Here is a 25217-nt window from a genome sequence, read left to right as displayed (position 1 = left end):
TTTGTTTGTTTTAAGATATCTGACATATTCAATCACCCTATTTATCAAACAAACAAAAATATGTTATTTCATTAGAGATGACATTTAGAATTGTAAATACGGGCCAAAAACCTTGTCAATGAACAGCGTTCCCTTTGTTAAAAAAAAAAGAATGTTTTCTTTTTCCTTAGCCCAAAAGATAATTCCCTAGTGCACTTTATGACTTGAGCATTTGAAAGAGCAATTTTCTTCCCCATTTTTTTTTTGTTTGTTTGTTTCAGCGAATGCTCTTGCATCAGAAAAGGAATTTGCCGATTCTTTCAACTGAGGTTGAGGGCCGAGAAGTTAAAACCAAAGAGGGCAAAGGGATCTGGCGAGCATGCGGTCATCTCTGCATAACGCTGACCTCTGAGCCCTCACCCCATTCCTCTACCTCTCACACAGTCCGTCACAACCACAGCAGCATAAGAGCCTCATTTAGGAGCACAGAAAGAAAGGCAGAACTCTCTTTCTCAGGAAGATTAGTGGCTGTCCCTTTGGAGTAGGCCTTTGGATAGAGCAAGGAGTGGGGAGGAGGCGTTGTTTTTTTTGTTGTTGTTTTTTTTCTTTCTCTGGGACATTTTTCTCTGCCAAGGGGGCCGTGACCTGTTCCAAGAGCGCCCTCCACAGAAACACGTTGAGGTGCCTGAGCCGCATCTGAAATGCAGCCACGATAGCCATGATTAACGCTCCACTCTTTATCTCAAAGACACACTCTACTCTGAGCAGAAGTCATTATAAAAGGCTTCTCTTCTTCATCCGACTGCGTTATTCCTCACACTTTAAAGGAGCAGCAGAGACAATCAGCGCTCATGTCATTGAAGTCAAAGCAAGATGGGATGCTGAATGGTGTGTTCTGGTACATGAGCTACACCATCCCAGATCCATAACTGCTTTGAGTAACGGCACAGATACTATTATATTAGGAATTGTCATGAACGCCATATCCATAAACAGGCCAACCCTCGACCATGTAAGCATATATACACGCTGCCTGGGCTTGTAACCAGAGGGTCAGTAGGCTCCAGTGGCCTTTTACAGACTGAGGATATAATAAGGCTGTAAAACAAGTCATAGCAGCCGCAATTGAAACTGACCTAATAGGTAGCAAACACATGAGCACATACGACCCAGGTTTTGTTGTTAAGTATGGAAGTCGGGACATGTTTTTCACAGTTTTCCCTTAGGAAAGGGTTTGATCTTTTACTGTCCTGGAAGCAGGCACCTTATCTCAACACATGTTACACTGACATAGTTAAGGCTCAGGTTAATGCAGGCTTGTAAATCCCGGGGCTTTGGAGTCGGGTTGCAAGTGACAAGCTTGTGGGAGCAAGCCCTGCAGCTATGAGAAAGATGCAGGCTGTCCCAGCAAATGCTGGGGCCCATTTGGAACCATTAACGAGGCTTTAAGAAAGCAGTTTGATTCTTATCTTATGGACTGTCGGTAACCTGCACTTTGTGTACTTGAAACGCAAAGCTCTCGCTTTCCTTGACGTCTTTCTTTGGGCGCACATCCTTTGGTCAAAGCCACATATTCATAGAGTAGAACATGTCCTAATGCTGGAGCATTGTGGCATACAACATTTCAAAGAGAACAATGTATGCCTCCTTAAAACTAAAGCACAGGTGTCAAACACAAGGCCCCGGGGGCCAGAATCGGCCCGCCACATCATTTTATGTGGCTCGCGAATCGTGTGTCAACTTCCATGATCCTTGCTAAAATCTCTACCGAAATGTCAAAATGTCACGTATAATAAATAATGTTGAGATTGTGCAATATTCTTTTTCAAAGTGAGTGTAAATCACTGGAACGATAATTGAATAAACTACAGTATTATGGTTGACTGGTTTCAAAACTCCTAATCTATCTATTTGCGGTGTACAAGTAATAATACAATGACACGATTAATTTGGTTTCACTGTCATAACGGCCCTCTGAGGGAAGAAGTAACTCCAATGTGGCCCGCGGCAAAAATGAGTTTGACACCCCTGAACGAAAGCGACACGGGTGCAAATGAAAACAACAAGAAGGATGTGAGTGTGTTTATTCGGTTTTAATGTTTGCATTGTTGTTGTTGTTGTTGTTTTTTGTAGACTTTAATGTAGAATATGTGGCTTGGATTTGATCTTCCCAAACACAACTAACCTAAATAACTAGTGGCCCTTTAAGAAGAATCTTTGTCATCTTAAAAGGACTTCTTGATGTATCCACATTTGCTCTATTTTTCCTTTGCAAATGCATACTTAAAAACAGGACCATGTCATGAATAAACTAAGCAACAACAAAAGCAGAGCAAATGTCGAAGGACAATCAAATGTTCTACTTTTTCGTTCTAGAGTCTTTAAGTGAGTTTTATGACGGTATGAATGATTTGCTCCTGCCATAGCCCTTAGATGATGGTGTCTCTCTGAGGGGTTTCAAAGTCTATAAACTTGGGTCCACCAGCAGCATTTAGTAATTTATAACATCGGGGACATCAGAGGCATGAACAAGGTCCTGCGACCTCGTTAAGACCAGTTTTCGTCATTTAGTCGCGAATGAAAATAAGAGCTCTCCTCTTTGTATCATGTTTATTTTGTGCCTTTGACCTAGCACGCACCCTCGATGTGACATCACTTCCCCAAATAGTCATTGAGAAACGAGCGTTACTTTTTGTCATCCGCGCAAGGTAATGAAATGTCAAGCCCTATCGAGCTACACGACGTGCAATGGTCATATCTATAAATAATTCATCTCAAGCTAGTTAGATATTTTCTTTGCTGACTTGAAAACACTTGAAGACTCTTTGTGGCGCTGCCAGGGTGGGTGCACTGATACGTCCTAGTTTCAACCCCGCATCCCTAAACAATTAATGCTCATGGCTCATCTTGTGGCAGGCCACCAAGATCATCATTAAGAAAAAAAAAAAGCGAATACCACAATATCGTATGACATCTTGTTTGCATTTCAAAGGCCCTTCCTTGTTCTCTGACTTTATCAGAGGCCGCCGATACACCACGCCGTCCACTGCTACGCCAGCCTTTTTTAGTAATTCATGAAATGTACACTCGGGAGGTGAGAACAAGGTCTTTCGACCTCATTATAGCATTTTTTCATCATCCCCTCTCTGGCATCTCTAAATGATGCAGCCTCCATCTCTTTTCATGTATCACCCAATTGCTTATGCGAGTCATCGTGTTTTACATTATGCTCATTTGCACAGTGGAACATGATCCTACAGGAACTAGAAACGAGATCAGTTCAAATGTCTGGTTTTACACCAATTCAATATTTCTTCTTCTGAGAAAAGAAAACTCCGTTTCTAGACGAAAGGTTGAGTAAGAACAGAATTTTGGAAAACGATTGTACCTCTGGAGGTTGGAGATGGCTTCTTTGGGATTTCTGAGAAGCTCCTTCCATCCAAACCAGGACCCTTGCACTCCTTCTTCTCAGTGGCAGCTGGAGCTGATGTCTCCATGCTGCTCCTTTAATGACCGACAACCTGCACAGAAGGAAGGAAAATTCTGTTTGGGTCTTCAATGTGTACCGAATAATACACACAGCTGTAAATTTTGGTCATGGTACATGCTGCTGCCTTTCATGCAGATGGCACAGGTTGACTCCCATGCCCGGATTAAACAAACAACAACAAAAAAATGGGTAGGTTGTGTCAGGAAGGGCATCGATTTTAAAAAGCGTGCCAAAGAAATCGTGCGAGTAACTACCTGTGACAACATCTGACAAGTCGGAAGTCGCAACATAAATGTGACAGTAATATTCGAACATGGGAGAGTATGCAACAAGTATCTTGCTTAAAATTCACTTTGTAGGACTAAAGAAATGTCTACACCCATGCATTTGTCTTTTTCTTCCAGCTGCCCGAATTCCTATGCGGTAAAGGTTTGGAGTTTTTCTTACATCACTGAGAAGGCAAGAGCAGATGTAATTCAATGTTTACATGGTTATTTCATTATGGTTGTCGACATATTTATTCAGTCAGTGTAAATAATGTCAGGTCAACCCCTAAACACACATGGGCTTCTCAGTTTGATGTAATGAGTTCACAGTGCTCGCTCTGTTCCAATTGTAAATGCGAGTGGTCCTTAGTGCTGAGGTTTTAGCCGCACACTGTGTCAATACCTCCTCATGTGTGTGTGAATGGACTGGTGACGTGGCAACGTGCCACTTGTTTGACTTGGTAGGTTCATTCTCTGCTGAGAACAAACATGACTCGGTCCGGTCCTGTTGCAGAAAAACAATCCGCACTGTCATGCAAGCTGCCGGACGTGGTGGATTTTCAGACTCTTGTGCAAAAATGTCTCCACACATTGACACGTTGTTGTAAAGTGAGAGAACATTTCAATGAGACTGACTGGTCCTGCTGTGGAAAGGAGATTTTTTTTTTTGCAGGTCAAGAATTAAAGGTTCAGATCATAACTACAGTGAGCCCAATAATCACAACTGTATTATCACACTATTGCTTAGTGCTTTTGTATATGAGCAACATGAGCAGAAAACAAACTAAATTTTAATGCATGTCAGATCACCTGAAGTGTAGTTGCTTTCTCACCAGTAGTTCCTTTTCACTGGCTCAAATCTGTTTTGTTTTGTTTGGTTTGTGCTGATGATAAATGTTCAAGCATTCTAAGATGCGTCACTGTCAGGTGATAAGATTTAGAATTTTTTTCTTCATAGTTTTTATTTCATTTTGACTTTTGTTTATATTCAGTTAATTTAAATTTATTTTAGAGTAGTCTGCTAGTTTTTATTAGTTTTATTTTTTCAAAATGTGTAATTTTGGTTGAGTTTGTATTTGTTTTTGAGTTAGTTGTTTTTAATATATCGATTATTTGTCAAGTGTAAGAAAAAAAAACGTCACTAAGATGATTCTCAAATGATTATATATGACCTGACGCAGAATGAACCCCAAAGTTCATGTCTGATGTAAATGACAAAAATGAAAATGAAGTACATTTTCACAATTATATTTTAATAATGGAAGGGGGAAGTTTCAGTTTCCGTTTTTTTTCAGTTATTGTGATTTTATGTGACTAGCCAACATGTTCATCTTTGATTTTGCCGTTCATTTGGATCAGCAATCATGTCTGTGACACTTCAGCAGAGGTGCTAGTCACCTATCACAAAGCCAATGTAGCCGATAAGAGGTGAGCAACTAACTGATTTATGCTGCAGCTGTTTTTTTTTTTTCCTGTTGCCAAAAACCACTGGAACTTGCCAGAGAGGTATTTTGTCTCAACTCAAGCAATCCAGCCCCTCTCACATCACTTTTTTGTTTGTTTGTTTTTTTACACTTTTATGGTTTGATTTGGGAAGGAGAGCCTCTTTCTGATTTGTTGAAGCAGTGCGAGGCAATTCGTATAACTGGTTCTCTCGATTCATTATGGTTAGTCCCCATATTTCCTGTGTCTCTCCACAGGCTAGTGCCAGGAAACCAGCAATGACAGGGATTTAGCTCAGCTCTGACGGCCTGGTACAGGTGTCAGAAACTAACTGGACAGATGGCAGGGGTCAAAAGAGAACAAAAAAAAAACAAGCGGACACCTCTTCTGTTTGGCTAGCGAGCCCAAGGCGACAAACTGTTTCTTACCACTCCCCACCCTCCTCTTTCCTCCAACCTCTTCTGCATGTATGAATATTACACATGAAATTGTGATCCCAGAGTTCTAGCAATAAAAACCTGGGAGGAAACAGCATGTCAATATGAAAACAGTTGTGCCACAATATTTTGTTATTTTGTAGCATGCTGTTTGGTGTAAGATGAAATTGACCAAATTGATTTTTTTTTCTTGTGGCTTCCTGTGCTACAACCACAACCTTGAGAAACAAACATTTTTGAAAATGAAAGCGTACTGGTGAAAAAAAAATAACAATGAATCAATTATGACCATCCCTCGGAATGCTTTTGCCTTTTATGTTTCAGATGGGATGTTTTAGAACAATGGTCCCCAACCTCCGGGTCGTGGATCGGTACCGGTCCTTGGGCCGCACAGAAAGATTAAATAACTTACATTACTTCCGTTTCATTCATTTCCGAATCTGAAAGATGTTTTATTTTGAAAAATTACTGGATTCTCTGTTACATCAGTCTACAGTATGTCACGCGACGCAGGTCAAGGCGCGCTTCTTGGTCACGTGATAGGTTAGCGCTAAAATGAAACCCAGGAGCTTGCAAAATGAGTAAAAAACAAACATCTTTGGGAAGGGGAAAAGGCCCAGCCAGGAGACAGAAAAGGGGCCTACGACTTTCAAGAAAAAGAAGCCTACATTTAATAGACAGTTTCGGAGTCCTACTTAAAATACGGATTTATCTAAACGGGAGATTCCGACGCACCAAGCCCACTCTGCATAACATGTGGCGATGGTGAGTCGTATTTTTCATGCACTTTGTATTTGCGGTGTATCTTATTTTGAAGGCACATTTCAACATTACCATAGCGACCAGATAAGACGTTCCTCAAGTCATGATTCGTGTTTATTGTTATGTTTAGAAAAGACCACAGTTTTCATGCAGGTCATATGATATTATTTTGTTGTATTTATCCGGCCTTAAAGGCCCGTCCCTGAAAATATTGTCTGACATTAAACCGGTCCGTGGGGCAAAAAACGTTGGAGTGAATCGTGAATCAATCTAGTTATCTGCGCAATTCATAACTATTTCTAGGTAAACACGACAAGAGCGGTAGTGGTCTTAGTATGTCACCTCCCTGAGTGGTAGGTACACTGTCAAGTTTCCAATCAATCAATCCATCACTGGTGTGGATACAAGGAAGCCAGACTCGCCGTTAAGTAAATGACACTTTATGAAGCCTTTCTAACATGATTGCACCCTCCATTTTTCCCTCCCCACTCTTTGTCTTCTCTTCCCCTCCTGCCACCTTTGCTTGAGACTTGTGTTCAAACACGCCGCGTGTTTTTCTTCGAGCCTCGTTCAAGTTTCAAGTGTTCCGCTCCTCTACTACCGTTCAACAGCTCCCCTTTCACCAACACTGAAAGGAATGAAAACACAGATCAAAAGAGGCCCTCTCGTTTTGAAGATAGCCAGGCTTCTTACTTTCTTCCTGCCTATCTTTCAGTCAGTGTGATCCACATGCTGGTAGATTCTCTTTCCTGACGGCGCACGCATACACGTTGCATCCGCACACACTCCCTAACTTGCTACACGCTCTGCTCATTTGGCAAACACAGGAGATGGATAGCAAGGGTCTGCCACCTGCAGACCTCTCCACTCAAATTTCTGAAGGTGACAAGTATGCAGGTTATCAAAACAATATCCAAACGCCAAAACATGGCTTTGTTTTCCATACTTTGCTGTCTTTATCATATTGGCTTCTTCTCAAGCTGATGGATGAGGAGCGATTATGTGCTCTCTTGCAAAACAGACATCATTTTTTAATTTTTTTAAATTTTATTTTAGGGAATTAACTGAGTTTTTACAAGCAAATAGTTAGCATTTAATGATAGCGAAAAGAATTGACTGCACTTGGTCATGTAGCCCTGTGCATATCCAAACCTTTTCAGATGCGCCAAACATTCCAAACTGCCTGGTACCCTTTTGGAATGGATTAGTCATGACAGCCATTATAATTTACTTTTGAATGAGATTCACCGCATCCATGGTTAAAGTTTGATTAACCTTCTTCTTGGTTAAGGAAAGATTTGGTCATGGCTGAAAGAACCCAGTGTCAACTGTTGGTATGTGACAACCCACGAAATGGACGACAGACGCGTCCTTTTGCCGGCCAAGCTGCTCACAGGAGGGTTGCTGATACCGAATAATAGCTTTAGACAGCTTTGAAATAGTCCTTTCAGTTGTGGTACACACATGAAACTTTACAGCCTATTAACTAACATTCTTGAACAGTTTTCCGGGCTATGCTTAAATGCGCAAAATAAAAAGGACTCCTTCGACCAACACGTTTAATTTACGGGCGGACAGGTGTCGAGGCTCTACAGCTAGGCCCAAACAAGTGTATTTTTTAAGATCCGTTCCGGCCCGAGCCAGCGATATTCAATACTTTGTACGCCAGGAAACCTGACCAGACCCGCTCAAATAAGATCCCCTATCTAACCCCAAAACTGCAAATAATTGCATGACATTTAAAGCAAAATGTGAGCAGTTGCCTTAAATTTGGTATATTTAGAGTCAAAATCGCTAACATAGGCAGTTATGCAATCCATGTATGTTTTTTACCATAATATTCTAAAACTGTTGTGTGGATGACGATCGAATGCTGCAGTCGCGGGATTAAAATCGGAAAATTGTTGCATCCCGACAGCAGCACAGAGATGCTGCTTCTTTCAAGAATGTTTATTTGGAAAAAAACAAAAAAAACCAAAAAACAAGCACATTACTGGCCATATCCATCCCCAACAACAAAAACAAGTTCTCTTTGTTTTTGTCCCAAACTAGTCTTGTCCGCATGAGGCCTCATTCATCTACAACACAGACTCATTGTTTCCTGGTTCTTGGCAATCGGCAGCCAAATTCAAGATGATGTCGATGATTCAAGATGTCGTATCCATCGTAAAAAACACAGCGACAGTAATGAGCAATGAAATTCTACGCTCGTGTCCCTCTACCTTGACAAGGAATTGAAACAATCTAAAATTCAATCAAGAAATGAAAGGAACAAATTAAAAATGGAAATTAAGATGTAGTCATTCAACAAACCTCAACATTTGTTGCTCATCGTCCACCGTGTATGTTGCAACATTGTTGGTTACTCTAGATCAGGGGTGTCAAACATACAGCCCGCGGGCCGGATCCGGCCCGCAAAGGAGTTTAATCCGGCCCGCGAGATGATTATGTAAAGCAGTGGTGTCAAACATACGGCCCGCGGGCCGGAACCGGCCCGCAAGTAGGTTCAATCAGGCCCGCAGGATAATGTAAAAGTGAAAAAAATGCATTAAAGACACAGAATTAATATTTTTAATCAGGTGCAATTCATTGAGTATCCGCAAGGGGACACTGTTTTGATCAGAGAAGAAGACAACAGCAGCCTCAGTCTGTCACTGAGACAGACCCATGACAGCAGACGCTATCAATAGCACTCTCACATTTACACATTTAATAGCACTCTCCTTAGTTTGTAAGGCGTAGGCAGGGATTACATTTAGATTTTATATGCACGTGTAAATGCTTTAAAACTTGCTTTCTTTATGAATCTTGTTTAATCTTAAAGTGCATTACTATATTTTTCAATACCAATTACTTGTTAAAGTTTGTCCAATCAGTGGGATCAGTTGCAATGCATATATGTGAATGATAAAAGTAAATTGCACATTTGTCGAAGGAAATGTAAGGTGCTTCATGAAATGTTTTGTAAAAGATATGTTCATTAAATTTCAACATTTTCCTAATGTTCTTGTGCTTCTTTATACCAAAACAAAGGAAAGACATATTGTTTTGGTTATTTATAGCAAAGCATTGTATCATTTTAATGGTCCGGCCCACTTGACATCTACCGAGGCCGTATGTGGCCCACCATGTGAAATGAGTTTGACACCCCTGCTCTAGATCTTATTTTAGTTTATATTAATTGTGATCCAACCTGAAATAGGTGGAGCCCTTTTATATCCGAACTCACGGTGTTCCCTGCATATTTCAAACAAATTACAGCTGTTTATGTATATACTGTACCCTCAAATGGGCAACTCTGACCAGCATGGATGCCTTGCCTAAAACTGTGCAATAATTTTGTCAAAGCCCTTTCATTTACCCTATCATTTGTTCTCTCAATGTGAGCGTTCCTTGCTAACCAAATAGTTCCATCTTTCGTTCATGTTTAGAGTTTCCCTGCCGCGGCAGTGACAAGCCGGCAACTCATTTGAAAACCACAGTCTAAAAATTTGTTGTATGGTTGACCACATTGCAAATTGTATTCCTACCAGCTACCAACATACTTTAACAGCATATATTTTTGAGCCAGAATTAGTATTTCAGTCACTCAGTCCGTCCCTCTGTCCAGCCATCCCTCCATTATGACTATTGTCCTGAGCAGGGAGTTATAGCAAATTCAGTGCAATCAGTGGTGGACTTTTGAAGCCGATCACTAATTAGTGAGTCCTAATAACTTGTTTATTTACTTTATACATTTGTGGACAGTCTCTTGAGCATCAACGAAAGTATCCTCAACCATTTTTTGCCGGTAATGGGTGAGTACCTATACTAGGTAGCGTATCAGGTCGATGCATGGCCTTATTTTAGGATATTCGTGACAGTCACTGATAACAGTATTTTTTGATTGGGAATTTTTCTGGCCACTGGATTATTTCTTTCCTTTTATTTTAGTTATTGGTTAACTATTTTATTTTTATTTATTTAAATGAATTTGATTGTGTATTCTAGACAAAATATTTTATTTTTTAAAAATGGAGAAGAAAAACACAATAGAAAATTGCCATGAATTTCTTGAAATTTTACAGAAAAATACTATATCGGGTTATATAAGTATTTCTTGAACATTATCTGTCATTGTTTTTGGGGAAGTTTGATGTATCAAAAGTACTAATGGTATCACTACTTGTTATCAGTATCAGTGACAACTGAAGATTCCAGTACTTGTACTGGTATTGGTCTGAAAATTGTGGTATTCAAGAATTTTTCATCTTTGCAATGCCCCAAGAAAGGAAAGGAGTAGGGCGTGACTGTTGTGGATTTTTTTTAGGCTGATGCTGATGCCAAGTTTTGGCAGAAAGAATACTGAATACCGATTAATCAGCTGTGTTGCCATTGGGTTGAGTTTTCAATGCAGGAAATGCAAAGTGCCCAACATGCACAACATGCTAATGGGAACACAGAGATTTAGAAAAACTTCTCAAATATCGCAAAAACTTTTTTATGCTCTTGTGGTGGTGTTTGAGATGTGTCGGATGTATTGTATATGACAAAAGTGTCATTGAAACACATTTTTGGCATTTCCACTGTTCACTGGCCACCATGTTCAAAAGGTGAGACCCAGTACTCGAGCCCATCCAGCGGCAACACGCTGTCGAGCAGCCCGAGCGACGAGCTCTGGTTCGACTGAGGACCAGCAGGGGATAGAGGAAATGAGGCTGTCCTGGGCAATGCCGCCGAGCCCGAATTGGACCATCTCAACAAAGGTGAATCCAACAACACCGACATTGCTACGGACCCCTGACGCCCGCTCATGGTCTGGTCCCCGCCCGTGGCTTGAGAGCAGTTTATGCTGGTGGGAGGCCGCTCCGAGGGTGGGGGGCCCCTTCTGAGTGACAGGTGCAGCAAGCACTGTCCCGCTGACCCGGGGGAAGCGGCAAGGTCTGGGCAGGGAAAGTTGCAGAGCGTGGGAGAACGGCAGATTGAAGCCCCCGGGTCTCCCGGCGCCACCGTCGACCCAAGCATTTCCGGGGCTGGTCGCAGCACACCGTGTGGGGGAAATGCACCCGACCGGGGGCTGCCGTGCCCTGGGATGGAGACAGCGCAGAAGGTACATACCCTGCGCAAATGGTTTCACTACCCTGTCACGAGTCTCGCAAGAACATTTCATGAGATTTTACGAGAATTACGAAATCTTGCAAGATGGCACGTTACAAGACTTTCCGCTTTGGAAGCCAAACACTCTTCAATGGAAACGCCAACAAGTAACAATTGTACTGTTTCAAAAATATCGCTTTTATTTTATGAAAAACTGTCCTGGAAGCTAATCCCTTGCAGATTTTCACAATCCGTGAGCCGATTTGGTCCCAGTTCACCACAAACAGTGGGATCAACTGTAAATATATGGTTAAAAAAGATACTTTTCCTTTCCATTCCCAGAATGCATTGCGTGGAGCAATGCATCAAATTTATGAAGTTATAAGAGCATAAATCCTTATCATGTGTGTCTGTGTTTACCAGTTTAGTTTTGATATACTGTATGTTCGGTTATGTTTTTAGTGCAACATTTTTCACACAACTTAATGTCACAGTTTGTGACATTAAGTTGTGTGTAGTGACATCCAAGTCAAATCCTTGCAGAACTTGCATTGCTCACATTAGCCTTGTTTGCAAAAATAAAGATTTGCTTTGTTTTGAATGACAGATCCATTAAATGACCTTATCAAGAAATGTCATTTCATACTATATATATTTAAGGATACAATGTTATGGCATAAATTTATGCGTATATAATCATCCAATACAGCAGCAAAAAGTCCCCCACCCATGAGTCTAACTTTTCACGCGAAGCAATATCCTGTGGTTGATCTCTTTGTCTCCCTGAACCAAATGAAAACACATGTGAAGCTAATGTTATTCTGCCACACAAGGAATCTATAAGGATACACTTTTGAGTTGTTTTTTTATTTTGCCATCAACCCGGAGACCCCCAATGATGCAGAAGTAAATAATTCTGAATTGGTTCATAAATTTCCCTGATTCATAACTGTGGCTGGTGGCACTAAAAAGCATCATTTTAAAGTGCCAAAGTGCAGCAGTCGACAGTAAGCATCATGGTGCTGTCCTCAAGAATGAAAACCATTTATGATTTAGCAATAAATCTTTAGAAAAAACTAATCAACCAGTCGATATTAACAAGATTCTATTATTTAACCTTTTCAGCGGTTACTACAGTGGTCAGCTTATCATGTTATCATCTTACAGAGTGCATGAAAGGGTGAAAGAGTATAATTGGCTGTGAACACCAGAAAAAAATGGACATCCGCTGTTAAGAAGCAGACAGAACTTCCCTGCATTCTCATTTACGGCCTGGAGCTTCTACCGGGAATATCTAAACACCGGGATAAACTGCTTGAACTGACCAAAATTCCTTTACAATCTTGAATAAAGCCCTCCTCACATTATGAGCTACAGCCTTGGGAAATTGGCTCAGCACAAAGTGCATCTTCAAATCCTATTACTACAATTGCACTTGTATTTCACTGAAACATAAATTCGAAAGCCTCTATTTGTTTCAATTCTTCTGTTGTGTGAGTTTTTCTTTTTTAATTTCTTTTAGCGGTATCTTGATACTCTAATACTGATAACCATGATACAAGGAATTCCAGTTGGGATATCAACTTGTCCTACTATTTCTCAAGCTGTGCCATTATATCACTCACAATAATAATGCAATTTCTTTTTCATACTACGCACATTTAATGTCAAGTAACAGTATTGCATGAGAAGTACACACGTGTATGCTACATTCAAGCCACAACATGTCTGAGAAAAGAGCACCAGCATGTCAGTCTGGTGACGATGATTTTGTGTTGAAATTGGGAGTAACTTATGAGCAACCGTTGGGTCTCAGGATTTCCAAGAAAGTGCATAACGGAGACTAAAACAAAGCAAACAGAGTTCTTCATCAGCAAACTCTTACAGTCATGCATTTATTGGCCGTGCTGTGAGGACTGAGGCGCCACATCCATGCTGGAGCAGAAAATGGCCTTCCCAAAATTGCACACAAAAATTTTAAAAGATAATTGTCCATGGCGAATTGGTAAAACAAAGCCAGATGGGTGAACGACTATAACTTATATCAACTTTGGGTGAATAAAACATGATAAGTTTAAGATGCCATGTAAATCACTCACTGTCATCTTGGTAGTGAGCCAACATTGCAATTGAATTTTTTTTCATCAATCACTTGAATTGTCAAGCCTGAGGCTTTGAAAAACATTGTTTTTGACGATAAACTTTGTTGCCAAAGTTCCATCACGTTTAACAAAGTCAACATGTGTTAGAATGTAACAGCTGACTTAACACTTAAGTAACCCAATTGACTGTGTGTGTAAAAAGTTACCTCTGTCATTGGTGCCACATTGCACACTGCTGACTCCAACTCGCTGAAACATTTGGCCCTGGTCATTCAACCCAAATGTGTTGTTCACACTCAATCTCGAACCCTCACAGCTGTTAAACACAAATGCAAAATTGTCATTGTGTTCAAATATTTTCCAGATGTCAGAAAACTACATTTTCAGATTGCAGGACACCAGATTTTTTCTCTCATGTATCACTCTTGTACATCCCTTTGTTATTGCAGTGGATTTACCACTCTATTAGGAATTCTTGTGAGAGCGTGGAACAGCTGTTTCGACTTCACGTCAGACCTAAGGCGTTTTCTGACAGAGACACCTTCAAGTACTTAAGTGTATTTGTGTTCATCTGTGACAACAACAACTGTGAGGATACCAGGTGAGATCTACAGCAGTCATTGTAACTCATTTAGACAAGGATCATGCCGAGCTGGCTTCAGTTACACCAAACTCCTAATTCCCAACACAAATGAAGAGAACATAATTTTAAAATATTTGGATCACACAAGAATGTATTAATTTTATTATCATTGTATGGGATACAGGTACACAGTCAAAGAGTCACTCTAAACCAGGGGCATCCATTCAGTAGATCGTGAGCAAGTAGCTTGCAAAGGGAGTGCCGATAGCTCTCATGGCATTAACTCATTCACTGCCAGCCCTCCCAGTTTTATGCTGTTGATATAGCTGCCTGTCAACAACAGCGAATGGATTAAAAAAAAAAAAAAAAAAAAAAAAAAAAAAGGGTAGACTTCCTGCCGATCATTTGTTGTGAAATTTGTGACTTGATTGACATACTGGGCAGCCAGTCATATGCCTCACCGCGTGTGCAGGCATGAAAGGTTCAGGTTTTGAGAGGAGGCGGGGGAGGTCTTTAGAAGACAAAATACAAGCACTGGATTATGAGGCTCACCTTCAATGAATGGCCTATTTTGTAATGTTTTCATATATTGGACGCACTGGATTATAAGGTGCAATCTACAATGCAGCCACTAGATGGAGCTACGCTCCTTCCATTCGACTCGAGAGGCGTTCATGACGCCTCCGAAGAACGTAAATTAACGATTCCTTAAATGAAACTACGAAAATTGAAAATAATGCATCAAAACAGAAAATCAAGCGAGGAAATCACAAACTAAATTCTGTAGGCCCCCTACAGAATTGATTTTGGCATGTCCTTGAGCGTAGCCCCAATAGAACGATCAGATGTCAGTAAAATGTAGGAGACTGGACTGTCTCAGAAGTGTTTGTTATTTATTCCTTTGTTGTGTACTGTATTCACAAACGAGGAAATCACAAAATAAATTCTAGGCAGATACAGCACATTTGACAATAAAGTTGTACTTGACTTGACTTGATGTCCTTGCTAATGCACGCACGAGTGTTACGTTCCCTTTCATCTGACGATTAGCGTGGGTCTTAAAAGTAGGTGGCCAAAGCATGCCAAATTCAAATTAAGCTGCATTAAAAAAGTAATCACCCGAGGATGCTGGAACTGATCAAATGGAAAACAATCTGGCACTTTGAGCTGCTTTTTATATTGTGCTGTGGCAACGAGGTTTGTCGTGCCAATTTTAAAATTCTAATATCACCATATTGCCATTATTGTTATGTGCCTATTATATTGTATTTTAAACATGGGACTCTTTTTTTGAGATTTATTGGGCTACATCTGGGACCTCAGATAATGTGCCAGCTCATGTGTAAATGTGCAGTGGTATGACGATAAAGTTCCTTGAATCATTGAAACCCGAAATAAAACAAAAGCCTATGCGTGCATGTAGGAGTCAGTTTTGTTTTTGGTTGTGTTTTCTTTGTTTTTTTTTTTTTCTTTTATTAGATCTGTTTGAAAACTGTCAAAACAAATGTTAAGTGTTAATGTTTTTCCTGTAATGTTGTTGAAAATCACCTGTTGTCACTTCTGAATTCCGCCTGACATTCTTGCATGTGAAAACAGCAGAGCCATTTCTCCATGTAACATTCAGCCAACTTTTCCCCATGAAGTTCGTCTAACATGAGCAAATCTCATTTGCCTCAAGGCGGGGAGACGTGGAGGTAATTCTAGCAACGGTCATGTTTTTAAAGTAGAAGCGAAAGTCTGAGGACTTGGTTGCTAAAGACAACCACATGTCTACTGTATATCCAAGCGTAACTATAGCTCTCTCATCTCTAGTCTCAAGCTTCTACGCAAGAGGCGTCTGTGGCCTGGCACTTCATCAGTACAAATTAGAATATAGTCTCTCCCAACATATAGATACATAGGGGAGAAAACATCTGTCCGGCGCTAAAGGCTGCATTTCGGCTTTTTCAGTGAGAGGCCTCAGTATAAATCATAACTCATCCATATGGTTGCAGTTTGTTGTCAACCGCTGATGCAACGGCCCCAGTCTCTTCTACTCCATCAGATTAGGCCTGTAGCAAACGTTGGATGCCGCATACCATTCTTGGAGAACCCTGTGTCAGTCTAAAGCATGGATGGGTAATTGATTTTGCAACGGGGCCACACGTAAAATTGGAACACTTGCCTGGGGCCAAGCCAACATTTAACCTTTGGCTTTTTGAAAAAGCTTATTTAGAGGGTTCCGAAACGTTGCGAAATAATGCAAAAGGACCATTGCTAATGTGGCAATAGTGCACACAAGTCGTAGCTCGCTACCTCGATTGAGCCAGGTAGTTTCAACATAAAAACAAAAACACATTTTACATTTCATTTTGACGTCATAGTCATTGTGAGGGTCGGTCAGAGCTTGTGGGAGGGCCGAATGCGGCCCCTGAGCCGTAGTATCCGAAGCACTAAGAGTGCGAGTCATTGAAATCCTTGATCGAAACTTATGACAATACAGAGGCAGATATTTGTGACCTTTCATCCTTTTGCTTTTTCTAATATGCATCAAAACCACTGATCACACGCAAAATAAACACTACATGTACATAAGGATGGTCTGAAATGAAGCCTTTTAAATCCATCCATCACGACGGCTGCAGATTTCTCAAAACAGTCTTTTAAAGATCTGTATCGATGTATATGTGTATGTGCAGGGCTCTAATTTCACAAAGGTGTAACTGAAAAAAAATCTGAAGATGCACCATTCCATCCCTATTGGGTAGTGTATTATGAACATTCTATGCTATCACTGAAAGACGAACATGAGCAGAGTGGAACCACAATGACGAAGAAACTCGTCTGACCAACACAAGCTGAAAAAGGGATGCAACTCTGCAGGAGAAAATGACTAACAAGTTCACTTAATTAGTAGATGGAAATTATTAATTAACATCCAATCGTTGATGAAAAGTGTTTTTCACTGTCTGCTCACCATAATTCAAGTACCGTTAAGAAATGAAAGACATTCACGCAACACGACATCAAGCTTTCTTGTTTAGTTATATTGAGCAAGCACTTCTTTTGAGCACGCAGGACAAAAAACAAAAACAACCTCAGAACCTAAAAACTGTACATTATACTATCAATGTCATTGAAACACCATTTACTAAATGTATTTAAAAGCTTAAGATTTACTACCTATTTTGAAAGTGGACAAGGAAATAAGAATCTGACACTTTCCATTGTCCATTGTCCAGAGAGTTAATCTTGTGTTGAGATAATGAAATGTGTCTTCCCATCCCCCTTTCACAAGCTACCTGACCTCCCATGACCTGGGCAGGGTTTCTTTCCCCAAAAGACTTTAGAGTTGCAGTCATCATTGTTCCTTTGTAAGCCAATAGACAAGAATGATGTTGCTGATGAAATTGCATTTATTCAGCATGCAAGTACAGAGAAGATGTGAAAAGTTTGGTTAGTATCTGTCGTTCAGACCCTTTGAGTTTAGTGTGATGACACGGGTTGCCACTGACGATTATTGTGCTTGTCGAATAATCACCATCATCACGGTTAGTCGCCTAATCGGATCATGTAAAATTGCTGCATATCGGACCAGCAAGCTCAAATCTAACCATCATTAGCTTACAGCTTGATTTCTATAAGGTGTGTACAAATTAATAATCAAGACAATTAAGAGGATATTACATTCAACTTTTATTACATTTTGCAGCTTGCACCAGCATTCCTGACTTCTTTATAAATGATGCAGAAACTGTGGATATAAAATTTTTAGCTGTAAATGTTGAGTGCATTTTAAAATGGAACCAAAAACTATACACTATGCAGAGTGTCGCCAATACAATGACGCTAGAAAAAGAAATAAATTTAAAAAAAAAAAAAAAAAAAAAAAAACACATTTTGCTCTTCTTGGGCAACAAGCTGTTTTTTTATGTCAACCGTAGTTAAATCCGATGAGTAAATTTAGGAACTGGTACTCTGCTAAAGAATACAAAAATAAACTTGTATTCGTTTTTAATGTTGTTTTATAACTTTTATCCAAAACATTGTTTCTTTCACTACTTTGCATAATTTTAAAGTAGTAAATTGATCTACACAATCAAAATGTGGAATACGACTGAAACGGGAAAAACAATCCCTAAGTATTAAGCGGAATGTATTTTTTTTTAAACACAATAAATTAGTATATCAAAATGAAGGTTCTTTTTTTTTTTTTAATGTGTCCCCGGGCTTGTAACAAATTATGTCATGTTGTTCCTTTGAGTCCTGCTCGGTCCAAGTCCATAAACACAACACTATGTGCGGTAATTGCGTGTGACTGAATGAAGAGAGACTGTGAGGTAGCATGTGTGCTGTGATTTTCCTGTTCAATGTCAAACCCAGACATACAAAAACTGTGTTTTGGTTCACTAACTAAAGCCTCCATAATCCATAGCAGGGGCTACAATAGGTTGGCGAACAAAACAGCACATTGTGTGACATCACACAAACATTGAAATCTGTGTGTGGTAAATGCTCGCTTCCATGCATGACTTTGGCAATGTCAGAAAAGAAATCTTGAATCAGCCACAGCATGTTTCCTTTTTAGACGCTCGCGTATCACCACTGTGCTGCCATGGAAAGGAAGTTTGCATCTTAATCAATATTTTTGCTAAATATGCCTGAAATTTCAGTCTCTGTTGCTAACGCAGGTTAGGCATGACATTTGCATTACCCAGAATGCTTTTGTTCACATCACGGATGACCCGCAATACCACTACTGCGCATGTGTGTCACAGTGAAGGTTTACAGCCAGCGAGAGACGAGATACAAACAAAGCGGCAAATCAATAGCTACATAATAAACAACTCATCAACTATTAAATTAATTATCGATGATTTTGATCGTGGACGTCATTGTGACTAGTCAGCTGATCTTGGCAGCCCGAGTGATGACACACAATGCATCATATGCTGGATAGAGAAATGTACAGTATTTTCGTCACGGTAAACCGCTGCGGATTATAAGGTGCACCTTCAATGAATGGCCTATTTCAAAATTGTTTTCAAATATAGAGCGCACTGCATTATAAGGTGCATAGAATTGAAGCCACAATTATGGCTGCGGTTGTGAAATCCACTAGATGGAACTACGCTAAAGGGAATACAACACAAGACATACAGCTCTATTTATATAGAGCAAAGCCATATCAAAACTGGTCACAAACACGGACATGAAACATATACGTACAAATGGCATGACAAAACAATCAAGACAAAAATTCTGAAGACAACTGATTCAACAAAAAGGCACACCAACCTCTTGGGCTCTGTTCCACAAGGGGCTAAATATCCTTAGAAGTCTTGCTTGTCTCCTTCTTCCTTCATTTATTCAGTAGTTAACCGTGCTTTTGGAATTCTCTTCGTTTCATGATGGCTAAGCAGAGCTCACAAAGTAGTTAGTTGTCTGTAGTTGTGTGTTGGTGAATGCACATGTCAATTAGTGGTGGGCAGAACCCTTTTAGCTTACAATTGGTTCCTGCTAATAATCACCACTAGATGGCAAAGGAACACTAACAGGGAAACAACTCAATGGGGAACATAAGGCGCATCGGATTATAGGGCGGACTGCCTGCTTTTGGGAAACTTGAAAGCTTTTAGTTACGCCTTATAGTAATTGTTAGTATTTTGAGTTGAAAATTGAGTTTTCCTGAATACACTTTGGGGTAGTTTTAAATGAAATAGACAAAGTACTTGAGATGTAGGTTGCGCAGAACCCCGCTTTTTTTTTTCCATGATTGCTGTTTTACTCGAAAGTGGTACAATGCTGTGTGATCTCAGTTTCTCCACTGGGGCTGGAGTGCTCTCTCATCGCTGCTCTAGGGTAATGAGGTGGAAGTAGGAGAGGGTTAAATGTACTCAACCTCACTCCCTCTACCTCATTCTCCCCATGCAGGATATGATGGGTGTCTATTTAACTTCACACTTGAAGAAGAATAAGAACCACTTCTTGAGGAGAGTGAAACAACGGGCGTTAAAACAAGCAAGGGTTGTCTGCTGCTGTCCACATGCCAAAAGTAAAAGGGACAGAATTCAGTGAAGTGCTCTACAGATGAATGTAAGCCACCATCTCCTGCTCACTGTTCCACTCTTCCCTCTATCTTAAGTCCAGACTTAAGACTGTCCTGGATTCTTCTTTCCACACTCGTTTATTTACTCCTGCACATGCATACATGCGGCACGCTGTCTTGTCTATTTTGTATTTCAAACTCATAAAATGTGTACTAATTGTGCGGCTGTTTTTTTTTTCAAGTGAATGATGTAAGATTCGTAAAGAACGTTTCAGATTGGTAATCATGGTTTGAAAATGTATAATGGTATCTCGCGCACGTCCAAATATTAGATTTTCACATTGAAGCACCTCCTCATTAACTTTAAATATGGAATTCACTCAGCTGCATTTACTTTTCAATATGGCACAAGGCAATAACTAATGTTCAAAACTTTCCTTTGTAATTGAAATAAATGGAGCAAACCAGAGAAACGTTCCTCCACCAAAGCTTTCCATTCTACGACTACTACCTACAACTTTAATTTTGAGCTGACTGACTCTCCATAAAACTGAAGTTAGAGGGGAAAAAAGGGCAAATGGTCTTCATCTCTCTGCGTGAAATGCCACTGCAAATAATTTTCCACCAAACCACAGAGGCCTCAACGACCGCACACAAACTGCAGTTTCTTACGATGGGCGCTGAATGGCTGATTTGGTCAAGCACGGCAACTTCACTCAATGAAGTAGTGGATAGGCATGAGTCGGGTTTGAACACCCTTCTCCTTCCTTCTCCTTTTGAGGTCACTCAGCAGGAGTGGGTGGTTATAGTAGAAGAGTGTGCTCCTCCCCCACCTTAGAGTCACATTGTGTTCACCCGCTTCTCAAACCCTCCTCTCTGTCCCTGTACGCTAGACTTCATCGGTATTTGCTTTCAAAAAAGCTGTTCCGCCTCCTCTCACTTGCCTTCTTCTTGGGCTCGTCCCCTCCAACACACACACATACGTACGCTCACATATAATGCAATCACCCCACCAGATTTTTATTCCAAAAAATAGACAAAAAGGAAGCGCATCAATAAAGCAGGGGATGTGTAGATCAGTGATGTGTGAAAATAGGGGCTAGAGCAGCATACAGTACAAACATCCAATTCACACGCGGGCAGGCACACGCGCGCGCGTCCTGGATTCTTCTTTCCACACTCGTTTATTTACTCCTGCACATGCATACATGCGGCACGCTGTCTTGTCTATTTTGTATTTCAAACTCATAAAATGTGTACTAATTGTGCGGCTGTTTTTTTTTTCAAGTGAATGATGTAAGATTCGTAAAGAACGTTTCAGATTGGTAATCATGGTTTGAAAATGTATAATGGTATCTCGCGCACGTCCAAATATTAGATTTTCACATTGAAGCACCTCCTCATTAACTTTAAATATGGAATTCACTCAGCTGCATTTACTTTTCAATATGGCACAAGGCAATAACTAATGTTCAAAACTTTCCTTTGTAATTGAAATAAATGGAGCAAACCAGAGAAACGTTCCTCCACCAAAGCTTTCCATTCTACGACTACTACCTACAACTTTAATTTTGAGCTGACTGACTCTCCATAAAACTGAAGTTAGAGGGGAAAAAAGGGCAAATGGTCTTCATCTCTCTGCGTGAAATGCCACTGCAAATAATTTTCCACCAAACCACAGAGGCCTCAACGACCGCACACAAACTGCAGTTTCTTACGATGGGCGCTGAATGGCTGATTTGGTCAAGCACGGCAACTTCACTCAATGAAGTAGTGGATAGGCATGAGTCGGGTTTGAACACCCTTCTCCTTCCTTCTCCTTTTGAGGTCACTCAGCAGGAGTGGGTGGTTATAGTAGAAGAGTGTGCTCCTCCCCCACCTTAGAGTCACATTGTGTTCACCCGCTTCTCAAACCCTCCTCTCTGTCCCTGTACGCTAGACTTCATCGGTATTTGCTTTCAAAAAAGCTGTTCCGCCTCCTCTCACTTGCCTTCTTCTTGGGCTCGTCCCCTCCAACACACACACATACGTACGCTCACATATAATGCAATCACCCCACCAGATTTTTATTCCAAAAAATAGACAAAAAGGAAGCGCATCAATAAAGCAGGGGATGTGTAGATCAGTGATGTGTGAAAATAGGGGCTAGAGCAGCATACAGTACAAACATCCAATTCACACGCGGGCAGGCACACGCGCGCGCACACACACACACACACACACACACACACATACACACACATACACACACACACACACGCTCTCTCTCTCTCTCACACACACAGAGAGGCTGGCCTGCAAAGATGAAAGTGACATGACCACTATAGGTCTGTGAACGCTGCAGAGCAGAGCCCCCAAACTGAGGCTGAATGAGCTGAATAGGCTCAGCCATTCTTTCCTCCTTTCACTCCCCGTAGGCTTTAACTGTTGGAACTCTTCATTCCTCACAATGGGCAAATGCACTAAAACTCTTTTTTTCACTCATGCAAATCACCTCGGTCCTGAGTCGGTATGTCATCATGTGAAGTGGAAAACACGCATTCGCTTGATTTAAAAAAAAAAAATGTTAGCTGTTAGGCTACCTTTTTAAATTCTATTTACATTTTACTCTTTCGATTTTTTGTAATAATTATATCTTGTTTTAAGTGGAAATGTGCCAAACCTCTTTTTATTGAGGTCAATGTCCATTGTTTTGAAGCTAAGTCTGCAGCTGAGTTGGCAAAACAGTTTAAAAACAAGATTTTTTTTTTCCTGGAAACTTTTTTTTAAAACTTTATGAGAAATGTCTAAGGGAAAACAAAAAAGTATTTTCCAAGCGTTGTAGACCTGAGGTTCATCTGGCTTGTTTGACGTGTGAGCTGCCTGATGGAAGATCTGCCCCATATGTTGAGTGCCTAAAGATACATTTTGAATGTTAAATAACTTGACGTTTGCATCCAGATAAAAAAGCGAAATTCATAAGCCCAAAGATGAGTTTGAAGATCATTAGCAGTGTCGAAGAGATAATAGTAAAGCCAACAGCAAATATAGCTGCTCAAGGGGCCCACAAAGACGTCAAGTGTTTGTTGACTGCTCAGGCTGAAGAGCAAACAGTAAACTTTAAATCTTTCAACAATAAGTACACATATCCTGCGCCTCTGTGATGCAGTATGTGTTGTTGTTGCTGCTGAGTTCCCCACACTCTGATGTTTATTTATTTTTGGCTTCGTAGCATTAAGAGAGTAGGAACTGTGATAGTGTTATTACTTCCTTTTTTCCACGCAGATAGCACAAATTGGGGGGCGGGGGGCTTTGTAATTACACTTATAATTTAGTTGATGAAAACATGCAGTTGAGTGACGCAGTTCAGTGGAAACAAGTAAGGTAAAAACGTTTTGATTTGAAATATAATTTACATGAGGGACACTGGCGCCGAGCTTTGTGATCACATCTCTTCCCATATGGATCAAGTTGCAAGAGAAAATTGTTGGGATTCCGATGTCAGATAAGTTCAAAGTGCAAAACAAAAAAAATGTGAAGTTGCCTTGCTCATATGCCGTTGACACGCGATGCAATAAAAAGAAAGAAAGAGGAATGGCACCAAACAGCAGAACACTTTCTGACGATTTGAAATGTGAATAGAATGCACAAAAGACGTATTCGTGAGAAAAGAAAGCAAAGTCAAAGTGACTTGTTTAATTTAAGATATGCAGTTGTCAGCATCACTACAAACTTTTCCTTACCTCCACCGTCGTATCTTTTCACGTCGAAGCTGTTGCTTATCACTCTTCTTTTTGTCTGACGTTAACTTTTGACTGTCCGATTCCTCCGGGAATCCAACTGGAAGAACACGGCGCTAACTGGCGTCTTGGCGTGTGACGCCAAACCCCATGTACAAAGTTTCGGAAAAGTTTTTTTAAAACAACGTAAAATGTGCAGCCTTTGCTCAAAGCGAAACAGAAGAAGTCGCGTCCAACTTTTTTTTACAACCCATCCTCTCCCCAACACCAAAAGGTGCGCTCTGTGCGGCTCGCTTTCTGCTCCTTTCACCAACAGCCGCGAGAGTTTTGGTCAAAAGTTAGCAGGAGCAAAATGAACTTAGAAACGGTTTGGCGGACAGTTGCTGTGAGGACACGCGGTGGTGCTGAGATCATCAGGGCTGCTGATCTGTTTTCAATCCGACCCCCTTCTCTCCCTCCACTCCCGCTTCCTCCTTCTCCTCCTCCTCCTCCTCCTCTTCTTCTCTCCCTCCCCGTGCTCCCTGGTGAGTTGGGAGACATTTGCTGCACCAGATGGGCCGGGCTAACTCAATCCAGCAGTTGCAGACTTGTCAAGGGGCGAGTTAGATAAAGTTACAGTTATTCCATTTTTTTAAGTAAAAGCCTGCGTTACTCCAGAACGACTTGCATTTATGCACAACATGCACGTTTACAACGTGCACAACGTTGTAAATGAATTCTAATCAAATTATCACTGACACTAAAATGGGTGTTCTATTCAGTATATGGATTTTAAAGGAAAGGAAGTTGTCTTTATACTGTAATAAGCAAAAATAACATTGCGTGAACAAACTAAATTTGCTTGTTTAATTTCTGTCAGGGGCGAGTGATTAGCGAGTCAACCTCACAGTGCAGAGGTATCAGGTTCGATCCCAGCTCCGGCCTCCCTGTGTGGACTTTGCATGTTCTCACCATGCCTGCGTGGGTTTTCTCCGGGTACTCCGGTTTCCTCCCACATTCCAAAAACATGCATTGCAGGCTGAGTGAGCACACTCTAAATTGTCCCTAGGTGTGAGTGTTAGCGCGGGTGGTTGTTTGTCTCTGTGTGCCCTGCGATTGGCTGGCAACCGGGTGTCCCCTGCCTACAGCCTTAGGATAGGCTCCAGCACACCCCACGACCCTTGTGAGGATATGCGGATCAGAAAATGGATGGATGGATGAACTTCTGTCAGTCGCAAATGTACCTTGGCAGTTATCTTATGTCGTGACTTTATCATTTCTCAGGGTTGGAAAAGGGAGGAATGGAAAGAGGTTTCCTGAAAGTATTGCTTTTGATCACAACAGCCCGTCAAC

General features: G+C 40.8%; 1 protein-coding gene across 1 annotated transcript in view; it reads right to left on the bottom strand.

The window, feature by feature from the left end:
• The window catches only part of gli2a (GLI family zinc finger 2a), an 86315-nt gene extending 61959 nt beyond the window's left edge, over window positions 1–24356 (bottom strand). The window contains exons 1-2 of the mRNA XM_019892049.1: window positions 23889–24356; window positions 3368–3500 (exon numbers count right to left, since the gene is read on the bottom strand). Of these exons, the coding sequence (XP_019747608.1) occupies window positions 3368–3476 (109 nt within the window). The 5' untranslated portion in view covers window positions 3477–3500; window positions 23889–24356. The remainder of the gene's footprint in view (window positions 1–3367; window positions 3501–23888) is intronic.
• Window positions 24357–25217: the final 861 nt, after the last annotated feature.

The sequence above is a fragment of the Hippocampus comes genome, unplaced genomic scaffold, assembly GCF_001891065.2.
Source record: "Hippocampus comes isolate QL1 unplaced genomic scaffold, H_comes_QL1_v1.1 scaffold310, whole genome shotgun sequence".
Taxonomy (NCBI): domain Eukaryota; kingdom Metazoa; phylum Chordata; class Actinopteri; order Syngnathiformes; family Syngnathidae; genus Hippocampus; species Hippocampus comes.
The sequence above is the reverse complement of the archived record's forward strand: the minus strand, read 5'-3'. Positions and strand labels throughout refer to the sequence as shown.